General features: G+C 37.9%; 1 protein-coding gene across 1 annotated transcript; it reads right to left on the reverse strand.

Annotated features, from left to right (window-relative positions):
- Nucleotides 1–159: 159 nt before the first annotated feature.
- LOC143852719 (tubby-like F-box protein 3) lies at nt 160–14295 on the reverse strand. The gene is made up of 6 exons (XM_077362284.1): nt 13142–14295; nt 11769–11859; nt 10829–10958; nt 2578–2754; nt 1193–1667; nt 160–487 (listed from the first exon to the last, which is right to left on the reverse strand). The coding sequence occupies exons 1-5, from the start codon at nt 13493–13495 to the stop codon at nt 1196–1198; spliced, it is 1224 nt and encodes a 407-aa protein (XP_077218399.1). The 5' UTR covers nt 13496–14295; the 3' UTR covers nt 160–487; nt 1193–1195.
- Between the last annotated feature and the right edge of the window lie 8090 nt (nt 14296–22385).

A 22385-nucleotide genomic window follows, 5' to 3' on the forward strand; every position in this document is an offset into this window, starting at 1 on the left:
GACCACCAAAAGCAGTTGGAATGCAGTTATTTTTAGGAAAGGACAAACAAAAGGGGGTGGAAATATCATTTCTCAGATTAAACAACAACTAGAAACAGATAAATGAATCACCTAATACAAACAAAAAAGTAGAAATACACATAGCAAGGACATCACACAGCAGAGAAGTATAAATTAAATTCATGGGTTTCGTTCAATTTTGGAACAGACCAAAATGATACAGTTGTTCCATGAGGGACGTGGAATCCATAGAGCCTGATGAAATCTTTTGGAACAGTTCTGTACAACATAAAAGAAACAACAAATACACAACAAGAGTCTTTTGGTACACAACAAGAGTTAGGGAGATGGAATCCACCAACCAGTTGGTTTAACCAAGTTGCACTCCAGCCTCTGCATAACGACACCCTCGTCTTCTCCAAAGGATTTTATTGTAACTGCCATGCAGCAACTAGAAAATGCTTCAAGGTGTCAGCTTCTTTAAGGGCTGATAGACAATAATATAGGGTCAGAAATGAAATTCCCAAACATATAGAACCATCAAAGCTAAAAGGCCTCTTTGGATACCTCTAAAAATTGTGGGTATAATAATGTTTAGAGGCTGGTTCATCTCCGTAGCGACTACGTGTGTTGCCCCAAATCAGCCCATTCACTTTTCGGTGAATGGCTGAGATTAAAAAATCTGTTTTTTCAGTTATACTAATCTCAGCCATTCACGAAAATGTGACTGGTGATTTGGGGCGCCGCACTTGGTTGCAACAGAGGTGAAATCCACTCTAATGGTTATAGGCAAATGGTTTTGAAGTTAAATATGATTATTCACAAATAATAGTTGTGTGTGTGGTAACTATTTTATTAAACCAGCAAACTGATAACAGAGAGTAGGGATCAAAGATGTTCTCCACGATGAAAAAATACAGAAGGGACAAGATGTTCTCCACAATGAATAAACAGCAGCTAATGATGCAAAGAATGCCACAAATAATGGTTGTTGGTTTTTATAAAAGATAAATTAATGGCCTTGAAAGAGACCTTAATGTCCCATTTGCAAGAGGCCCAAATAATAGTTCTGGTTTCCAAATAAGAACCAATTTTGCTAGCATCCAAAGAGGCCCCAAGAGCGATATATTGTATAATACGAGAACAAAAATCTATGCTAAATGGGGGGGGGGGGGGAATCTGCAGCTCAAACCTGTCATTCGCATGCAATCTTGGTGTCGAAGCTGCTGAGGCAGATAGCAAATGCCTGAAATGCTGAGATTGGATAGCGGAAGTCCATAGTGAACAAGTCCTTCCCCACCTTTCCAAACTGGAGAAGGACCTTCTCATGTTCCTGGCTGGCCTGCCCATTTTCGGGTGAAGCTACCAACTGGAAATTCTTAACTGAAGCAACTGTGACACGCCCTCGAAAATTCAGACACCAGCATTGAAGCTGCTCATGCCAACGAGGAGCCTTGTTCTTCAACACCAATATTCCCTCTTTCTGGGAAGGCAAAGGTCCTGATTTGAAGCTATCTGAGCGGCTTGACTTGGACCGGAAAAATGATATTGATGGATAGGAATCAAGGCCGCCAAGAAGGAATTCGGTCTGGGTGGGAGCCACACCTCCTGGTTCAATTGCAGAGGCGGGAATGGAGTTCATGGTACACTGCATTCTCCTTGGACCTCTGGTTGTTCCAAGAAAACATGAGTATGGATTTGATCATTTCCAACATACAACAGAAGAAAAATCCCTACATATAGCAAGAAATGGAGAAGACACTTTGCAAATTTGAAATCCTTTCAGAAACCATTTGCATCAGAAAAACAGTCTGAATTTTCCTCATCTTTTCAAAATCAAAATTTAGGATTTAGAACCAACCGAGGATCATCAATTGGATTTTATGGTCTTTTACTAACCAGATACAATTCAAAAAAAAAAAAAGATTGGAAATAGATATGCTAAAGGTAATATTTTGGTAAAGAAATGGGGCTTTTAAGTGTATCCATGTTCATGGTGATTGACCATAATTCATAAAAATAGGTATTCCAAATTGGAAAATGATATGAGGACGCCCAGGCCGGGCGTCATGACCGAGACGTCCACTCCCTGCGTACCATGCATGTGGGCCAGACCACCAGACTGCTGACCACACATGTGGTATGCAAGGAGGGTCCATCCAGGCCCTGGCATTTCCTGGGCATCCTGCTAATAGTCCTCTTCCAAATACTATAGCTGTTAAAACCAGTAAAAAGATCAAGGGAGGAAAAAATGTTGAGGAGAAGTACTACTTTTGCAGTGCTACAAAACTTTGAATAGATATTTACAGCCCAAAACAATTTTAACCTGTTTTTATGTTTTCTAGTTTCAGTTTAGAAATAAAATATCCCAACAGTCTGGAACACTTTAATTTCCATTTCTGTAATAAGAAGCTTCTTTTAGACACTTACAGATGGAACAGAAGAACTCAGTATAATTCTCCAAATTACTCAGATATTTTCAAAGAAATATAACAAAATCAATCTGTAAACCCACACCTTTTAAAGTCCCAAAGCCTGAAAAATATTCATTATGTTTCACATAAATGTGTTTCTCACCTGGAGCCCAGAACATTCAACTCGTAAGTAATGTGGGCAACTGGATAGTTGCCAGCAGGTACTCTGGGGGAGACTTGTTTCAAAGCCACCAGCCGAGTGGAACGACTTTTTGCCATGGCTCCAGCATGAGGAGGCTGAGCATCATAGACTGTGAACTTGGTCCCCAAAAAGTTTGATCTGTTAAAAAAAGTGAATTTAGCAGGAAAAAAGGATCCCAAAAAACCTGGATACCTCCACAGAAAACATAACAGTTGAAGAATACTAAGCGGTGTCAATGAGCCAGTTAACAGGGTAATTGGGCCACGCTCAGTCTTATTCATTTTCTGACCAACTCTTGGCACGTCCTATCCCATTAACACCTCTAGTTATACTCCCCATAGCATTGGCTACACAATGTGGCTGCTCGTCTTGCCAAATCATGTGCATATAGAGTTGTGTTTTGGGGGAAATTTTCGCCTCCGAATGTGCACTTGTGATCCCTTCTTTCATTAATCAATGCCATCTTTATCAAAAAACAAAAATAGAGTGACTTCTTGAACACTAGATGCAGCACACTGTTATTTTTTCTCTTCTGGTAATATTGATCATAAAGAGTAGCCACAAACACATACATTATATTAATACCAGATAACTTCTTCATACAGCCAATTCGAGTAAATTCGGTGGAGTTCTGAATCAAAATGAGTGACTTTTTGAACAATGGATAACAACACTGCTATTTTTTTTCCTTTTTCACTTCTCATAATGATAAAAACATTATTGATCACAAAAAGTAGGAAGTGCAGAGTTGCATAAAATAAAAACAAGAAAAAACCTCTAAAGAAAACTATGACATGCGACGTTGAACTAAAAATTTTATCAAAAGAAGAACATAAATTCTATGTTTGAGGAGCCTTAGTAGACTCAAATTGTCTCAACAGTGCAAGAAAGTTAACTTCCCAAAATGGTATTAAATAAATCTTCCCGGATTAAAAGATTTAAGAGAGCCTAAAGAGACTCATCCAAGTCAAGAAAACTAATATCTCACAAAAATAAAATGTACATTCAAGGTTAACTTCAAAACTCAAGTAAAACTATCCAGTCCTCCAAGATACCTTACACAATGACCCTTCTACACTGGCAAAACCCAACTTTTATCATATATCAATAAATTTGTGAGGGTGGCCTCATTACTTGAATCCCAAACTCACAGTTGACCCTTATTTCAAACTCACAGTTGACCCCTCCCATAAAAGGAATATCTTACCCAATTTTTTATCTTACCCCTTTGATGGGAACCATCCTTTACCAAAACTCATGAAGTGGGCTAAATATGATGGTGGGGTCCATCAATAGTACGTTAGGGTTTTCCTTTTGTTAGTAGGGGCATATTGGTCTTATTGAAAATTTTAATGTAATAGATTAATCAGTTCAAATAAAATAGCAGTTTATTTTAGTTAAGAGTTACGCTATTTATGCGACACTAGTCATGTCACTATTCACACACATGTTAAAGTCAATGTAAGGATTTGTTCCTAATAAAGTACTTCTATTGATTGGATTTTATTTTTTTGTTAGTAAATGTTAAATTAGAGTTATGGAGAACTACTTCGGAATCTAAAGGTTTTAGATTGAGTAGGACTAAGACAGAATATATGGAATGCAACTTTAGTAATGTGAGGAGGAGGGACGAGGATGTAGTAAATATGACTGGACAGGAGGTACCTAAGAGGGATATCTTTCGCCATCTTGGTTCAATTCTACAAAAGGAAGGAGAGATTGAAGAGGATGCTAACCATAGAATAAGAGCATGCTGGTTGAAGTGGAAGCTTGCCTCAGGAGTTCTAGACCGTAAAATCCCTACCAAGTTGAAGGGAAAGTTTTATAAGACAGCTGTGAGGCCAGCCATGTTGTACGGCTCAGAATGTTGGGTCACCAAGAAGCAGCATGTGCATAAAATGAGTGTCGCAGAGATGCGAATGCTTGGATGTGCGGCCACACAAGGTTACATAGAATTAAAAATGAAGACATTCATGAAAAGGTGGGGGTGGCACCAATTGAGGAGAAGATGAGAGAGCACTGGTTAAGATGGTTTGGACGTAGGCCTTTGGATGGTCCAGTGAGAAGAGGCGACTCGTGCCAAATCGATGGAGTAAAAAGAGGTAGGGGCAGACCGAAAACAACTTGGGTAGAAACAGTGAGGTAAGACTTGATAGCTAGGAACATAACAAATAACATGACCTTGGATAGGATACAATGGAAGAAAATGATCCACGTAGAAGAACCCAACTAGAACCAGGATTAGAGCCGGGTAGATTCCTTTTACCTTCTTCATGAATTTTTTCTAAATGATTCATTTAGCCGACCCCAACTAGTTTGGGACAAAGGCTTTGTTGAGTTGAGTTGAGTTGAGTTGAGTTGGTTGGTAAGCTGGGATCGAACCTGTGACCTCAAGGTTGAGAAACAAAGCCTCAACCATTGAACTATAGGCCCAAACTGTCCACCCCACGCAAGTCACATGAGAGTCATCTCTCTCTCTCTCTCTCTCTCTCTCTCTCTCTCTCTCTCTCTCTCTCTCACACACACACAAACACACACACACAATTACGCTCCTGTAGATCGGATGATTAGGATTATGCTATGGAGATGGTTTCTTATGAACATCTTATCTATTTGAGGTGCTATAAAATGAATGGGTTGGATGAGTCAAACACCTATGGCATATGGGGTATTGTAAGCTCTAGCGCACGCTGAAAAGTGACCGTACTCGGTCGACTAGATAAGCTTATGTACTCAATCGAGCTAAAAACAGTGGGGGCTCACATTTTTTGGGTGATCCAAACCATTCATTTGAAAGGCCCTTACTTACATAGGGTGTCCAAAAAAAATCAGATCCATAGGATCATCCTAACCCATCCAAATGTGGAGGGGAAAATGGGGGAAAATGGACAGACACAGTTTGTCCACAAATCTGCCCATTTTTCCCTCCACTGTTGGATGGGTTAGGATGATCCTATGGGTCTGATTTTTCGTGGACACCGTATTTAGGTAAGGACCTTTCAAATGGATGGTTTGAATCACCCAAAAAATGTTGGCCCCCACTGTTTTTAGCCGACCGAGTAGATAAGCTTATCTACTCGACCGAGTACACTCACTTTTCCCATATATATATAAATATATATATATATATATATATATATATATATATATATATAGAGAGAGAGAGAGAGAGAGAATAGACTTCCTGAGGCTAACCTCATATAAGCTTATATGAGGTGGCGCTCACAAAACATAAGGCACCGACTTTGTTTGGATGATCCAAACCTATGAAGCATGGGTACGGGGTGCGGGTACGACACGACACGGGTACGTGATTTTTCAAAAAAACCCGGTGCTGGTACGCCGAATATAGTAATATATTTTAATATTTTATTATATATTTATAAAAATAAAAATAAAATAATTGGAGAGCAATCAAATAACAATAACATCACCAAAATGGAAAATTCTAATATTACTCTTCATTTCATAAGTGATTAAGTTCCATATTTCATAACACGAGGCATCAATACATCATTCATTTGAAAAAAAAGTATGTCACCAGTGCGTTGACCAGTGCCTGACAAGATGAATAATTTTTAGAGGCCAAATTATGAGATTTTTTATACCAGACTTTTGGGATTTAATAACGTTTGGATATGATAGATTTTATGAATTTTTAAAATTTGAAAAATACCCCACCGTTTGGAAGTTAAGAAAGTTAAAATTTTGACCCGACCATTTTTCTACGAATTTTGTACTAAAACAGGAGAGTTGATTTTTTTTCCTTTTAGATTTGGGTCTTGAAACTATTTTTAATAAATCCAAATGGAGGGTATTCTGTTATTTACATGTAAATCTTAAGTAAATGGACATTTACTTATATGGTTTACATGTAAATACTAAATATAGGAAAGGAGAGAGAACAAGCAGGAAGGGTTTACAAACCAGATTAGAGAAGCAGGACGTGTCGGGTACACGTGGGTGAGCACCCGACATGCACCCAGTACAAGAAAAATGCTTTTTATTATTTTTAGTTATGGGAGTGCGTACCCGGGACGTACCCAGGGTGTACCCGCACCCCATACATGTCGGGTACGGGTACTGGATGCCCTGGAGAGTACCCGTGCTTCCTAGATCCAAACCATTCATTTGCAAGGCCCCATCATAGATAGGGTGTGTACCAAAAATCAGCTCCATTGGATCATCCTAACCCCTCCAAAAGTGGAGGCAAAAATGGGCAGATTTGGGGACAAAAAGTCTCTATCCATTTTGCCCTCCACTTTTGGATGGGATAGGATGATCCAATGGAGCTAATTTTTTGTACACACCCTATCTATGATGGGGCCTTTCAAATGAATGCTTTGAATCATCCTAATAATGTGGGCCCCATATGTTTTGTGAGCGCCACCTCATATAAGCTATATGAGGTTAACCTTAGGAACCCTTTTCTCATATATATATAGAGAGAGAGAGAGAGAGGAAAGTGTCTCTAGTCTCTCCCCTAGATAAGCTTATCTACTCCTCCCTTTAAAAAAACACAATGGGCCCACGCTGTTTGGATGATCCAAAGCATTCATTTGATAGGTTCTACCATAGATAGGGTGTGCCCAAAAAATCAGCACCAAAGGGTCATCCTAGAACTTCGTTTTGTGGTGCCTTGTGGTACCCAGAATGGACACATATAAACGTCCACGTTTATATGCATCCATTTTGGACACGGTGTGCCCAACAAAACGAAGTTCTAGGATGACCATTTGGTGCTGATTTTTTGGGCACACCCTATCTATGTTAGGACCTATCAAATGAATGCTTTGGATCATCCAAACAGCGTGGGCCCACTGTGTTTTTTTAAAGGGAGGAGTAGATAAGCTTATCTAGGGGAGAGACTAGAGACACTTTCCTCATATATATATATATATATATATATAGAGAGAGAGAGAGAGAAAAAAAAAACGGTTCCTACACATATGTGTAGAGAGTTCTCTACACACTAGCTTAAAATACAATGGGGACCCACATTGTTTGGGTGATCAAAGCCATCCATTTTAAAGGTCCTCACATAGATAGGGTGTCTACAAAAACTCAGATCCATAGGATCATCCCAACCCTAAGATTTGTGGAGGTAAAATGGATGTCTTTAAACCTTCACAAATTAGTCCAATTTTTGCCTCCACAGTTCGAATGGTTAGGATCATCCTATGGATCTGATTTTTTGTGGACACCCTATCTATGTGAGGGCCTTAAAAATGAATAGTTTGGATCACCCAAATAATGTGGCCCCCACTGTATTTTAAGCTAGTGTGTAGATAACTTATTTACATGTGTGTAGGAACCGTTTTCTCATATATATATATATATACTAGTAAAAAATGTCGTGCGATGCACAGGCCGACAAAGAACTGTACGGACCACATCATAGGTTGATCCAAACCGTCCATGTGATGGAACACAACAGAAATAGGTTGTGCCCGTAAAATCATTTCCATAGGCTGATCCTAGCCCTCCAATCTATAGAGGTTTCCATAATATGTTGTTCCTCTTAGGGTGAGGAATTCGTCAATATTTTGAAAGGCGTCCTTAATCCATAGTATTATGTAACATATGTACCCAATCCTTAATTTTGCAAAGAAAAAACATCACTATGTTGACTTTGTCCACTTTGTCCACTTTTTTTATTACAAAAGCATAAAGGAGGGGGCTAGGATTGAAATTATGTGGCTTTAATGGGTGCCTTTGTTAAAAAGCATAAAGGAGGGGGTAGGATTGAAAATATGTGAGTTGAATGGGTGCCTTTGCTAAAAAAAGTCAAAAAAAGTGATGTGTAATTCTCATAGAATTTTGGGAGAATATATATATATACTAGCAAAAATGCACGGGCCGACAAAGAACTGTATGGACCACATCATAGGTTGACCCAAACCGTCCATGTGATGGAACACAACATCAAAAGGTTGTGCCCGTAAAATCATTTTCATAGGCTGATCCTATCCCTCCAATCTATAGAGGTTTCCATAATTAAAAAAGCATAAAGGAGGGGGGTAGTATTGAAATTATGTGGCTTTAATGGGTGCCTTTGTTAAAAAGCATAAAGGAGGGGGTAGGATTGAAAATATGTGGGTTGAATAGGTGCCCTTGTTAAAAAAGTCAAAAAAAGTGATGTGTAATTCTATTAGAGTTTTGGGAGAAATTCAAATAATTCTCTCCTTTTCTCTTCTGCTATATATATATATATATATATATATATATGAGGAAAGTGTTGGTGAGCTTAAGCTCACCAAACTTATGGTGAGCTTAAGCGCCCAATCACATTGGGGCCTACTTTGTTAGGATGATCCAAAGCATTCATTTGAAAGGCCCTTACATAGATGGGGTGTGTACGAAAAATCAGCTCCATAGGATCATCCTAACCCGTCCATTTGTGGAGGTCAAAATGGACAGACATTATTTGTCCACAAATCTGCCCATTTTTGTCCTCCACAAATGGAGGGGTTAGGATGATCCTATGGAGCTAATTTTTGGTACACACCCTATCTATGATAGGGCCTTGCAAATGAATGGTTTGGATCACCACAGAAAATGTGGGACCCATGTGATTGGGGCGCTTAAGCTCACCATAAGTTTGGTGAGCTTAAGCTCACCAACACTTTCCTCTATATATATATATATATATATATATATATATATATTCGGTCTAGTAGATAAGCTTATCTACTCGGTCGAGCTAAAAACAGTGGGGGCCCACATTGTTTGGGTGATCCAAACCATTCATTTGAAAGGCCCGTACCTATATAGGGTGTCCACAAAAAATCAGATCCATAGGATCATCCTAACCCATCCAAATGTGGAGGGAAAAATGGGGGAAAATGGACCGACACAGTTTGTCCATAAATCTGCCCATTTTTCCCTCCACTATTGGATGTGTTAGGATGATCCTATGGGGCTGATTTTTTTGTGGACACCCTGTCTAGGTAAGGACCTTTCAAATGAATGGTTTGGATCACCCAAAAAATGTGGGCCCCCACTGTTTTTAGCCGACCGAGTAGATAAGCTTATCTACTAAGCCGAGTACACTCACTTTTCCCATATATATAATAGTAAACCTTTCGCTATTGTTTTGATATGAAATGAAAAATTGAATTTTAAAGAGTTGTTGCAGCCCTCATACTGTAGTCTGGATTCATGGTGATCAACGGTGGATTTCATTAACAAAGAGGCAATCCCTTTAGATGGATTCCTAAAGTTCAGAGGTGGATTCCATTGATCTAGCCTGTTCTTCTAGGTGGATTCCTTCTTTCCTAGAGCATCAAAGGTGGATTCCATTGGTACTCCTATCTATCTTAGATCTGCTATCTAGTTTTTGTATCCTATGTTGCCACTTGTCAGTCATAATTTAGTCTTCCTGATAAGTTTTGTTTATCGTTCAGTCTCATCTTCACTTAGCAAGTTTCATCTTCTTCCAAAAACCCTAATGGCCTTTTAGCTCACAAATCAGTATTTTCCCTGTCCTGTTTAAATATGTGAGTTTCATATCCGTACTGTTCGAAAGTGACTGATTCCAGTCCTGCAAATTGACTGTTACTATCTATTATATATGTTAAACACCCTTTAAAATTTGGATCGAATCTAAACCCAAATCTGTATTCATGACCAGTCCAGTCCTTAATTTCAGTTCTGCAGATTTCAGAAATAAATTCCTGCAAGTGATGCAACTTCAGCACATCCCTACAGTTTCTTGAATTTTTTATCTCTTCCCATAGCCTGTCTCACATAACCGTAGCAACTTCTAATCCTTCATTAAACTTCCAACACTTTTCTTCACCCGATGTTTCAGGGATGACCAAAACAAAACCTTCCTTTAAATGTCCAAAGCTCCCAGCCTTGAAACCTTGGGACAAACAATCGTTAGCTTCTCTTTGGCAAAACAGGATATCTCTGGCCCTCACACATGGTTTGCATAGCTTAGTATGCACACTGACCACCTATCTGAGGACCAGGGAGAAATATCATCCGGTAAAATCAGGTATTTCCTCATGGAGCTTCAAGATCAATTCTTTGCCGATCTTTTCCAAAGCAAACAGAACCATAATTACAAAACCACTGTCTTTGGTTTCTGCTCGATCTCCTTCAATGATGAGAGCTCCTCCCTGAGAGTGCCCTCATCCTCATGAAAAAGTATCAGTCGATTATATTCAATAATTTGTTTTATTTTTTCCAAGGATCCAGAGCTTACCTCAGCTTTCCAATGTAGGTACTGCTCCACTTTGACATGTCATCGGCATCTAGAGAAATAATGTAGTCTGTACAGGTGGGACGTCGACATTTGCGTGCAGCAAGAAGGAATTTGCCATTATCAGTCAGTGCTGCCAGATAAATAAGTAACCAAAAATCAGCACACAAGATATGTAAAAAAAAAAAAAATTAAAACGGTTAAGCTACCAAATGCAATTTAATGATATGTTGGAACTGGAAAAAAAGACTATCACAGCATTCATTTCATTTTGGTGGATGCACAAATAGCTAAAAACTAGAACAGGAGGGTAAAATCACATAATTAGGGGATGACATGAGGGAAACCTCCTCACCAAGCAGCATAGGAGATCAAGTGGAAGAATCCTAAGCTCTGCTAACTGCTCTACCTCGGTAGACATTGGATCGCAAAATATTAGTCCACGACAGATTGGTGACAACAATTCACACTTATCAAAGCACATGACAACTCGAATAATGAAGGAAGATCAAGGAAGGAAAAAAATGTCAAGATCCATGAAATCTAAAGAAAGAAAGTATGCTACTTCAAGAAGCCATCAAACAAAGAAGGTCCTACATGCAAAAAATACAAAACAAAGTCATCCAAATGAGTTCAAAGACCTGGTTTTTACCAATTCTCAGCTCACGCAAACATTACAAGTTATTTTCTATAAATCTTGACGATAGAGGAAAAATGAGTTAGCGTGTAAGTTGTATGACAGAAGCACCCATTCATGGAATGCAAGGTGCAAGCAAAACTATGCAATACATGGCAGTTTTTAAGTTATTTTTAGAAGTGATAATAATGCAGAGATGTGCTTGGTGTAGAAAACTAGTCACAACCAAAACAATATAAATTACACATACAATCAACTCAAACAGAAGTGCCACATGACTGCCGCAAGGATTTTTTTTAAAAATACCTTGAGTTAAACCCAGGTAAAGATGATAAGTTTGTGTGTTCCGGTTCCTCTTTATGAAACACTGAAGAAGGGAGTCCCCCCTTGGTCCGGGCTGCAAACAACGATCAAAGATTTCAAAAGCATAAATGGAGAATTTAAACAAGAAGAAAAAAATGAAAGAGTAAAATGTTCCTGAATCTACAAATTTTTTATAATGATTTTCTTTTTTAACAAAATAATTGATAATGATAATAGATAGAAAAATCGTCCCGGCAAAAAGAAAAAAGTTTTTTCCCTCTTGAATTGTGAGGCTTAATAGAAGGAAAAGTTATCAACTAAGCTCATCCAGAGAAAGCCCAAAATTATATTCTCAGCACAGATAAGTCTAGAAAACTAACCCAAATGAAGCGTGCTAGATTTCTGGTCAATGATAACTAACAATTCTAGATTTCTGATCAAGTTTCATTTATAGCATGTGGCATGATTTAATAACAATTCAAGACATGACCCACACTCTTTTCACTACTAAACTGGGCAAGTCTTTATAGTTTGGTATTTTTCCCCAGTTATGGGCGAGTCTTTACAAATCAAATCTTTCAGGATTCTGCTCATTCAAGAACAAGTAAAAGGCACACCAAGTCTACCACATGATTCAAGTCAATTCCTATTCTGGACAAATCAACTAATAACGCTGTCAAACATTTAGTTGTATAGAAGTATAAATTGCATAAAAGTTTAGAATTAAAAGACATCATATTTTGGGGTTTTCGAGGAAAGTGATAGTTCTGTACCCACATTGATTGGAACACTCCAGATTTTAAACCCCTCAAATTTCATTCTTATGAGAACAAAAGCTCCAAAATAGCAAAAAAGACTAATGACAAGGTGAAATAAAGGCCAAAAACCATTAAAAAAACTCTCGCAAATTTCTTCGAAAAGATTAATGACGTTTTGTGAAATAAAGTCCAAAAACCGCAAATTTCTTCCAAAAGAATAATTAAACTAGGTGAAATAAAGGCCACAAACCACAAAACCCCGTGAATTTCCACAAATCCATCTTGCTCCATCTTTCAACAGATACACTCACACATATAGATGAATATGTCAATGGGTTGAGCTTTCTCCATTGTAATAGCAAATAAAAGTCCATATATTCAGTTCTATGTATCAGTATCACTTATGCAGTCTTGTTTCACAGATCTTATCGAATCAAAATTATTTCAGACCCTAACCTACCATATTTGTTGCATCAGATAAAATGATACGAATTGCTGATGAGTGATGATACTGAGCATACAGAAAGAAAAGAAAATAGAAACACATAACAATAAGCATAAAAAACACAAGCCAAAAAAATTATAATGGGATTCATAGACAAGTTTCTACAGTCGAACCTGCTTAACGGAAATCGGAAATGTCAGCTTCCCTGATAGTTCAGGGGACTTCACGATCTCCTTCGTAATTTCCCTCCAATTCCTACAGACTCCGGCACAAGCAACCACATGTTTACGTGCGGGCCACGTGCTCTCTGCTGCCTCTAACCTCACCAGCACATCCCTCAACAGCTCAGGTGGCATATTAACCCAACAACTCTGCTTCAATCCATCGATCACCACCGGTCCCACGCTATCCTGGACCACACGATGAGACCTCGATCTCAATCCATAACCCATCTTCACGTCGAATCCCTTCTTCGAAATGCTCCCAATTTCTCCTTTCATATCCTGAATAATACTTTTAAAAGACATGAATTCCCCACTATGTTTCCCCCTTATAAACCCTTAAGAAAACATATGCACTTTCGTATCTAAATTTCGCCCTCCAAAATCCATGAGAATTATAACAAGAAAACGGATTTTAGGTCATAAACCCTTCCCTTTTGAGCTACAAAACTTTGTCAACACGAATATTCAAAGATTAAAACCCTAGAACACAGAAAAAAAAAGCTAATCTTTGGAGGGAAGGATAGATCATTGACACAATCCAAGTCCATTAAAAGCTTCTATTTAGGGCAAAACGGCTGAAACGTTTCAACCTCAGATTCGTTGCATTAAAATTTATAAAAACCAACAAAAATAGAAACAGATTGCCACGTTCTCGATCATCTAAAGCTCCGATCTAAAAAAAATCGCATCTCTATTTGCATCAAAATTTTAACTTATAACTTATCGATTTGAGATAATAACCTTTTTTTCTTAGATCCGTCCCTTCAAAGCATCATTTGTTCAAGGAAAGATAATCAGAAAAGTAAAAGAAAGATCAAATAGTCTCTACCTACTACGAACTCGAAGAGAATAAAAAAACCTCACAAAAGCAGAATAATATCAGCCAAAATCCACGAAAATTATATCAATCGAGAGCTCAGATTCTGCAGATAAAGGACAAATATCACGAAGCAGGAGAGATCGATTTAGGTTTCTCCCATTAGGGCAAGTAATTCATAATTTATAGCTATAGATTAGCACGAGACAAGTTAGGGTTTGGAGCTTCGGTAATCTAAAATACGGCAACATCTGTCTGTTTCGGGTTCGCGCGATAAGAACAATAGAATCGAGGGAGAATCTTATCGACCATCTTTTTTTAATAAAATAGGGCAATGATAAATTCGCATCTCTCTAGGATAATTCGCACTTTTTTTAACGTTAAAAAGCGTTAAGTCTGCAACATACGCTCCTTTACAGGGTTCGAATTATCTTACAGAGGGTGCGAATTTATCATTGACCTAAAATAAATAAATAAGGCTAGTAGTTTGCAATTGGAACGACTCTTTGTTTTATAATAGCCTTTGACCTATAGTTAATTAATGTGAAACATTGTAAGCTAGTCCCATTATCAAAATATGGTCGTGTGGATATTAGAAGCCTTTATTATAAAATTAGCTTTTTTTCTTCTTGTCAATGTACTTTTCCCCTCCGATGTAACTTACCGGCTTTTATTGTTTTATTCTTCAATTGAAAGGTTCAACTCGATAATGATCGCCCACCATTACATTGTTTATGTAGTGGTCCACCCATCATATGCCCGAAAGAAAAGTAGGCTTCTTAATGGATGGTTAAGATTAAGGTTGCAACTAACCTCACCCTATCCACAAAATTCAAACAATACCTTGGGTCGGGTTCAGAAATCATGGGCCTCGAGTTGGGTCGGTTTTCATGTTGAAAATTTCGACCAAATCTCAAGCCGGGTTAGGTCGGGGAAAGAAAAATAATTGAAACCTGACCCAACTTAATTTGTGCTTCATGACACAAGAAGAAGAAAGTTTAGCATTTCGGAAGTCTAGACTGAAGGGAGCTCTTTGAAAAAAGAGGTGAAAGGGCTCCCTCATTGGTTGCACATCACCATCATGTTTGACTTTTCAGCCATTATTAATACATGATTGTGATGTGTAGCCTTTCACCTCTTTTTTGCAACGGCTCCTTTCAGTCTAGAATTCCTCTATAATTAAAAGATAGAAACCTTACACTCACCTCTTACTCAATGCATTGCCTCTCAACTCATTCCTTCTTCAATCTCCTTCGTTTGCATCAAAGAACTCTTAATGGTAGAAGCATTTCCAAATCCAAAATCATTAGTTGATTCTTCACTTGCACTATCACTTAATGGCACATTATTCAAATCATCCATTCTCAAGATAAAATGAGTGCAAATGAGTTGCACAACCCTAGTTAAGATACAACCCCATGACATATGTTCACCAATTGATCATCTAACGAGTAATTATTCTACTCATTGACTATTCATGTATGGATCTGAGAGGATCACTCTCCATATAGCCACATCATTTCAACCTTCTTTTTAGCATTCCACCCCTTTTATTTGTTTTTTCTTCTAAATGAGTGCACTTTCACCCTCTATGTTTATCTTTCGCTATAAAAATTAACCTTTTTTCCAAGAGAAATTATATGGAGCCCGACCGTCAAATCTGCAAGGGCTAGGTGGTTTGCCAGTGGTTTGCCACCTAGCCCTTCTAACTTTGACGGTACTTTGACGGTCGGGCATCATATAAAAACTCTTTTTTCAAAAAGAAAAACATGATGGGGTGGAAATATCATTCCTCGTAAATAATATTTAACACCTCTTTTTATTAAAATAAAAAGGGGATGATAAATGAGCCCATTTATCATCTCTCCAAACTCCAAACTAAAATCAAATAGAATAAGAGAATATAAAACAACATGGTGCCTCGATGTTAACTTACTTTTAACGAAATGCTGCTTACTTTGTTGGGCAGTAGAGATTGCTTTGCTGGAAAGACTGATCTATAGAGAGAGTGAGTCCCACGTGGGCTCACATGAAAAGGTCTCAAGAAGCATAAGGAGAGTCTGGGCCAGTGTTATTTTGTCTGAAAGCTTTCACGGTTTTAACGCCCACACATGGCAGGAATAGCAATGTAAAAGTGACGAACCGTGATTTGTTCGATTGCCCTCTAGTGATAGTTTCTAGATGAAGAAATATTAGAAAAAACTTTTGTTTGGTTGCACAAAATGAGGGATGGCACACGGATTTTGCTTGGCTTTTGGGTGCTAAGTCAGCAAAACTCCCTGTTTGGTTATCCATATAATATTGAAATACCTCGAGACCATGGTTTTAAATTTCGGCCGAAATCTGAAATTTCGGGTTTCGCTCGAGACCGAAGCCGAAATCGGGTATACCCGAAATGTTACAAAATTTAAGGAATTTCACCATAAAATCTCGATTTTGTTCATTATTTAATGTTTTTATACTCGAAATGTTACAAATTTTAAGGAATTTCACCATAAAATCTCGATTTTGATCGTTATTTAATATTTTCCCAAAATTTCAGTAATTTTGGCCAAAATTTCTGCTGAAATTTGGTATGAGATAAAATATTATTTTAATTGATATCATCGAATTTCGGCTGAAATTTCGGTTTTGGTGAGGACTGAAATGCATTCTGAAACCGAAATTTGGAACCATACTCGAGACTCCTATGGACGTCTACTGGTTAACCATTGTAAGTTTGTTGATGCAGGGCCCTTGTCCACTCCCTATAATATTCAAGGCCAACAACCATAAAATAGATGGCATTTTGCTTTAATTTGACAACCAAACGCTACTTACAAGTATTCTCCAGGCAAATCCCAAGCTCGTCTCCTCCATGTTGATTACTTATTCCACCACTCTCTGAGTCTATCCCTCACAACTAATTAAAGACGATGCTTGCAGTTAGATATTCGTACGCTCTCATTTTGATAATGACACTTCTCTCTATTACGATTGGTTGCGAGGCACATTGATATCAGATCTAGGTTTTGAGGGTCCAATTGTGAGCGAGACACAGCCAAAACTGTTTTATACTGTTTCATATGGGAGTTTTTAAAGAATTTATATGTGGCATTAAATCCACTTTTATGAGCTATGATCTACTAAGACTACTAGGCTATGGGTGTTAATGAAGAAACAATTACTCATAAATTATGGGTTAAGGAAGAAACAAATATGATGAAATGATATTAGCACTCCCGTTTAGTCACGTAAAAACCAATCCATTTTTTGTTGGTTGACATAAATGATGTCTTTTTATATTAAAAATCTCAACCATTTTCAAAAAAATAAATGAATTGATTTTTGTGCTGTTACTCCTGTTAGAGTATCTGAAGATTGGTACCTAAAACATGATGACTTATACATAAAAGTATAAAACCAACCCATGCGGAGTCACAAAATGAGACCTAATCTTTCCATTGAGGCAAAAGTTCCTAGTGGCCCATTCCCATGAAGATCAGTAACTAAAACGAAGGTTTTTAATTTTGGTTTTGATCGTTAGTGAAACAAAAACATATCGGTTTCGGTACGAAATTTTGACCAAAATCTTATAAAATTACGGAAACATTTCGGTACGAAATCATGACCGAAATTAGGTAAGAATCTTCACCACTGATTTTTTTTTTTTTTGGTCATTTTTTAGAAATATCATTAAGGAATTCTATTGTTCTCTTTCTTGTGAGTGGAGTTGATTTTTGTCAGGGTAGAAATATTACGTGGACAGAAATTTTACCTTTTCAAATATAAAACGCTGCACGTGTCACATATTTCGATAAAAAAAACATTAATGAAGCCTAAAAAATATTGGGTTAAATCCCAAAATTTCGAGCGAAATTTGGAATTTCAACTGAAATCATAATGTTGCTTAAAAAATGTCCACAGATACTCACCTATATCAATGCACTTCTTCCCCACTTAGGCTTTGGTTCATAATGACACATTGACTCTTTCATAAGCTCATATTTGTTGCTCACTTTGCAAGCAACATGTTTTTCAAGCACTATCGAGTATCGACAATGTGTAATTAGATTCATCAAATAGCCACTCCAGCAACAATCAATAGCGTGCATAGAGGATGAGTCAAGGCCTCACGGGCATTAAAGGCTTTCTTTTTATATAATACAGGTGCAATGATTCAAACTTGCATTATTTCTTTGATAATAATTTTGCCAAATACTCCTATAGTCCTATTGATTTGGTTGTGACCATGCAGATTACACCAAGCACACCTTAGTACCTGAGTGTTTTGTGGGAAAAGGAAATTCTACAGCCAAGGTCTTTCAAAACTCTCCCAATGTTAAAATCATCCTCTTTCTCTCTCCTTTGAAGAAGCTTTTATAAATGGTCGTAGTTTTGCTTGGGGGGTGTTCTAGGGTAAACTTTTGTTTATAGAAAATAAAATTCTCCACGGGGGAAAATTTGCCAATGCACAGCAAGGTAGATGTTTTCCTAAAACAAAAGCAAAAAAATTTATTCTAGAAAGAAAAAAAAAAAAAAAAAAAAAAAAAAAAAACCATGAAAAATGAGTTAGTCAAACATTGAAAAAGCCGTGTTCGATGATTTTTTTTTTTTTAATTCTAGATCCAATAGACCCTTAGCCCGTGTTTGGATTGTAGGAATTTTATTGAAAAGTTTGAAATTGAATTTTTTTTCTAAAATTTCCTACTTTTCAACCATTTGGTTACATGTGAGAAAAGATAAGTTGAACCAGCGCGATTTAAGTTGTATTTACAGTTAATTTCAATTTATAATAACACCTTTAAATTAGTCGTAATTATATCATTTCCCTCTAAATCGTGGAAAAATTATCCCAAGAATTTGTTTTTCCTATACAAAATGGGATAATTCTTGCCCTTGATCCACAGAAAGTGGTGATTAAGTTTGTGAATCTTGTTCTTCATAACAAGTCCAACAAATTGCCCTTGATCCCCACCCTCATCAGATGATAATGTCTCTTAACTAAAAGTGAAGGGGGACCAAGCCATTAAACCTTCCCACATCTCAATCCTACGAATGGGATCACTGCTTGGCTAGAGACCTAAACCTACTCTATTTGGCAGCAATAAAAAATTATTTCATGGAATATTTGTGGGTTGGAGGAGAAACTTGAGAGGCCATGAGTGAAGATAGCATGAGAAATCCTTAAAAACCAATGAAAAAAACACCCTACTTCAAATTGAGTATTTTTTTTCTTGTTTTCTTAGGGGTTTTTCATGCTCCCTCACTCCCATCTTCTCAAAATCTTTCCCTCTCTGCCCTTCACACAATTGGCCACACTAGTAGTATTCCATGGAATATTTTTTCTTGGTTGCAAACTTGCCCATAGGACTAATGTTACTATTTCGTGAGACTTTATACGGTGTAAGCACCTTATTTTTCATAAAGTATTGTACCTATAATCCAAACCGTACATATGATGGGCCATAACGTAAATAGGTTGTGCCCAAAAAATCATTTCCATAGAATGATCTCAACCCTCCGATCTATAGATGAACAGTATATTATGGAAACCTCAATAGATCGGAGGGTTAGGATCATCCTATGGAAAGGAGTTTTTGGGCACAGCCTATTTACGTTATGGCCCATCATATGGACGGTTTGGATCATCTTATAGTGTGGTCCTTACTGTACTTTTAAAAAAATAAGGGACTATAAGGGCTAACACCATGGTTCCTTTGTAATTTCACTAGTAAGGGGCACATGAAAGTGCATGCACGTCCTCGTGCATGTCTGAAGAAAAGAGACTCGGGGCATGATGAGATGAGAGTGTGAGAGGAAGACAAACAACATGGCCTCAATAAGTCGTGCCTCACATGAAAAAATAACTTAATTTTGGTAATTATGATAAAGAGATCGTGGCCGTACAATCCGACTACATTGCCAGTTGCCACCACGCCACAAGAGTGGGTAGGCACTACAACTTTGTTTTCTCATCTGGGTGTGGGTGGGTCCCATGTTTCTTTTCTTGTGTGCCTAATTAAGATCCCTATAGAAGGTTAAGGTCTTAATCATTCTCATAATTAGGCTTTGTCTCTCGGAAAATATGGCAAATCCATTCTCTAATAAATCCAGAATGACAAAAATACCCTTAGATAATAGATATCATTCTTACTAGTATGAGACCCGTGCGATGCACGGGGGCGATTGGGACAGATACATCATCCTAATCATCAACAGCAATCAAAGTGTTGTAGGTAGGAGACAGAATGTAATGGCACAACATCAACATCATCTCTAGATCAATGAGCAAAATAATTTAAAAGAGACGGCAATGCAATCACTGAGAGTAAAGAAGATGACATGCTGCTTTGCTCTATGCAGGTAGGAGACAGAATGTGATGGCATTACAATACTTTGGACTGCTAAACTTCTAATGTTCAGGCAGTGATTTAAGAGATCCATTATTCAGCTGCAAGTAGGTTATGTGATTGCAACCTAAAGCTTTATTTTTTAACACATTGATATGGCACATTCTTTAAACTCAATGATAATGTAAGCGAAATTGACCATGTTGACTCTCTAGCTAGAGGAAGCTAATAAACCCATGTTAATTGCAGCTTACATTGCGTCACATGTCAGCAGCCATATGCCGAGGCCTGTTTGGGCTACTGATTCAAGAAGGAGTAATTAAAAAACTGGAGAAAAACAATGCCAAAGAAACACAACATGGGAAACTCCAATTTTAGCATCAGTACCTCAACCGAATCCTACCCAACCTGATTGTCAATTCGGGTTGATTTTTCCCAACCCAACCGAACCCGATTTGCGAAAAAGCTTAATCCGACCCAACCCAACCTAAATTCGGGTTGAACCCGACTCGCGTGGGAACATCCAAGTAACAACGATGATTTCAAATTTTATATAGTGCTAATGTCTTCACTACCATCTTTTATCATGGCACTACTGACCGTATTTTGATGATCGCACTCATCACTTTATTAAAATGTACGGTATGGCCCGTACCATAGGATCATCCAAACCGTCCATTAGATAGGCCACTGCCTAAATAGGTTGTGCCCCAAAAACTAATTTTCATAGGTTGATCCGAACCGTCCGATCTATAGAGGGTTATAGGTTGATCAAAACCATTCATGTGATGGAACACACCATAAATCGGTTGTGCCTACCCAACCCGATTTTCAATTCGGGTTGATTTTTCCTAACCCAACCCAAGTCGATTTGCGAAAAATCTTAACGCGACCCAGCCCAACCGAATTCGACCCGCGTAGGAACATCCACGTGACAACAATGGTTTCAAATTATGTATAGTCCTAAAGTCCTCACTACCATATTTTATAATGGCACTATTGACCATATTTTGATGATCATACTCTTCACTTTCTTAAAATGTACGGTATGGTCCGTACCATAGGACCATCCAAACCGTCCATTAAATGGGCCACTGCCGAAATAGGTTGTGCCCCAAAAATAATTTTCATAGGTTGATCCGCACCCTCCGATTGATAGAGGGTTATAGGTTGATCCAAACCGTCCATGTGATGGAACACAACATCAATTGGTTGTGCCCGTAAAATCATTTCCATAGGTTGATCCTAGCCCTCCAATCGATATAGGCTGATCCTAACCCTCCAACCGATAGAGGTTTCCATAATTGTTGTTCCTCGTCAGGTGCCCAGAATCCGTCAATATTTTGCAAGTGTCCTGCATTAGTAATATACTGTAGTTTTTCCGTCATTGTCATATGTCTATACCTCTTCTTCGTAGTTTTTTGCCGTAATTGTCATAGACAGGTACCCTATGACGATTTAACTTCTCATGATAGACAATAGAGAAACTCCATATTACGAAAACCTTATAGATTGGAGGGTTGCGATCATCCCATCGAAATGATTTTGGGGGCACAACCTATTTGCGTTGCAGCCCATCAAATGGACGGCCTGAGTTATCCTATGGCGTTGATTGCAAACTTCATTTGAAAAATATGGGTAGCGCCTAAAATTTGGCCTTAATGTTAATGCACGACCCACACCATAGGATGATTGAAACCATTAATTTGATGGGCCACAATGTAAATAGGTTGTGGCCCAAAAATCATTTCCATGGGATGATCACAACTCTCCAATCTATAGAGGTTTCCGTAATATGCAGTTTTTCTTTAGATCGGAGGGCTAGGATTCTGAAATGGAGGGTTTGGATCATGGGGTGGTGCGTACAATTAATTTTGAAAAATACAGGTGGGGCCTACCTTGTTCAAAGATTTGAAGAAATTAATTTTTGGGCCAATGAATTGTGGGGGATAGACCAGTTAAAAGATTTGAAGAAATTAATATTCGAGCCCATGAAAAAGATTTTGAAAAATATGGGAGGGTTTGACCCGAACCATACGGCACG

This window comes from Tasmannia lanceolata, unplaced genomic scaffold (genome assembly GCF_043159265.1).
Source record: "Tasmannia lanceolata isolate RefF3 unplaced genomic scaffold, GAP_Taslan_0.1 ptg000019l, whole genome shotgun sequence".
In the NCBI taxonomy this organism is placed as follows: domain Eukaryota; kingdom Viridiplantae; phylum Streptophyta; class Magnoliopsida; order Canellales; family Winteraceae; genus Tasmannia; species Tasmannia lanceolata.